This window comes from Echinops telfairi, unplaced genomic scaffold (genome assembly GCF_000313985.2).
Source record: "Echinops telfairi isolate 266 unplaced genomic scaffold, ASM31398v2 ScPeMD7_7469;HRSCAF=8507_1, whole genome shotgun sequence".
Taxonomy (NCBI): Eukaryota; Metazoa; Chordata; class Mammalia; order Afrosoricida; family Tenrecidae; genus Echinops; species Echinops telfairi.
In genome coordinates, this window is record NW_022111373.1 from 81,741,500 (window position 1) to 81,742,974 (window position 1,475).

Consider the following 1,475-nt stretch of genomic DNA (forward strand, 5'->3'; position numbering starts at 1 on the left):
CTGACGAGATATTTCACGAAGCCAACTGAAAATTCATTTGTGAGAGGTAACTTTTCCAACACAGGCTTTCAGTAACTTGGATGTCTTACCTGGTTACAACCTGATGTGTGTATGCTCTATTGGGGCTTCCAAAGGATTTAGCCAGGCCAAAATCTGCCAGTTTTAGAACTCCATTTTCATCTAGCAACAAGTTGTTTGGTTTAAGATCCTGTATCATGAAAGTTTGAAATAACTAAGCAGGTGGAAAAGAGTTTTATCGTAACATATTTTATGCTTAACCAAAAAGGGTAATGCCCCCAATTTAAAACAATGTACTCTTTCCATTGATGAATAGTTCTACCAAAGCCAATCAATTTGGTACTATTATACACAGAGATCTCTGGTCAGGCAGCTCATTTGGGGAGCCTCAGCTACCTGCCTCACATGGATTTCTATGAAGATAAAATGACATTTTCTGCAAAAAGTTTAGGACAATGACTGACTCAATAAGCACTGAATAGTAACTACGATTAATAAGATGAACTTTAACAAAAATAGTTTGCATTTTGAAAGGATGAGTAACATATTCTCCAAATTCTTTGTGGAGAAGATACTAATAATAAGTTAAATGATGTTACAAGGCTAATGCTTGGGAATTACTAGCTATAGATTATTGTTTACTATCTATTTTAAAAGGGTCCATAAGAGCATTGCCCTAGCTAAATGATCAGCTTTGTTCTAATAGCTGAATATCCCTAAAAGTGACTCAACCATTTCATAAACTTTATTTCATAATGCCAGAGAATTTTAGAGCCATTATAAACACTAGTTCTCTAAAGGTGTTTTTCCTTATGTAATTTATCACAGACATGAAGGCATTTTTCCCCATTACAAATATAGGACAAAAAGACAGAGGTTCTAGCCCTTGTTGGTTATCAGCCATATGGACTTGTAAAAAACCCAGGCTTGGATAGATCACTTAGCCACTTAGTTCTTCATCTATGAAAGGGGAAAGACATATATTGACACCTATAGCAAGGACTGGACAGTCAACTCTTCAAATTCCAACTTCTACATAATGATTTAGAGCCTTCACAACACCATCTGATGAAACAATTGAAGGAAACAGAGGAAGAAGGTGGAATAAAATGGTCCAAGTTTATCTATACCGTGCTTAGCAATTTAAGTATTCAGACTCTTTTTGTACTAAACTGACTAAATACAACTTGACTACAACATAAAGAACCAATCATTTAAAACCCTACCCTATGTAAGATCCAGTGCTGATGTAGATATTCCAGCCCTTGAAGAGTCATCAACATGTACGCTTTGATATGGGACGGTGTCAGCACGAGACTATTATCTTTGATTATAACCTGTGAAGCAAGCACACAATCATTCCAAATAAATCCACGTTTAATGACATTTCTTCTTTTTTTTTGGTTTAATGACATTTCTGTTCAAATCTTTTTTTGCTTTTCTTTTGGGTGGTAGTT

At 35.3% G+C, this 1,475-nt stretch overlaps 1 protein-coding gene across 1 annotated transcript in view; it reads right to left on the reverse strand.

Moving 5' to 3' along the window:
* Positions 1-1,475, reverse strand: part of CDK7 (cyclin dependent kinase 7) — a 19,347-nt gene that overhangs the window by 10,261 nt on the left and 7,611 nt on the right. Inside the window, exons 6-7 of the mRNA XM_004703691.2 lie at positions 1,245-1,355; positions 90-208 (exon numbers count right to left, since the gene is read on the reverse strand). Of these exons, the coding sequence (XP_004703748.1) occupies positions 90-208; positions 1,245-1,355 (230 nt within the window). The remainder of the gene's footprint in view (positions 1-89; positions 209-1,244; positions 1,356-1,475) is intronic.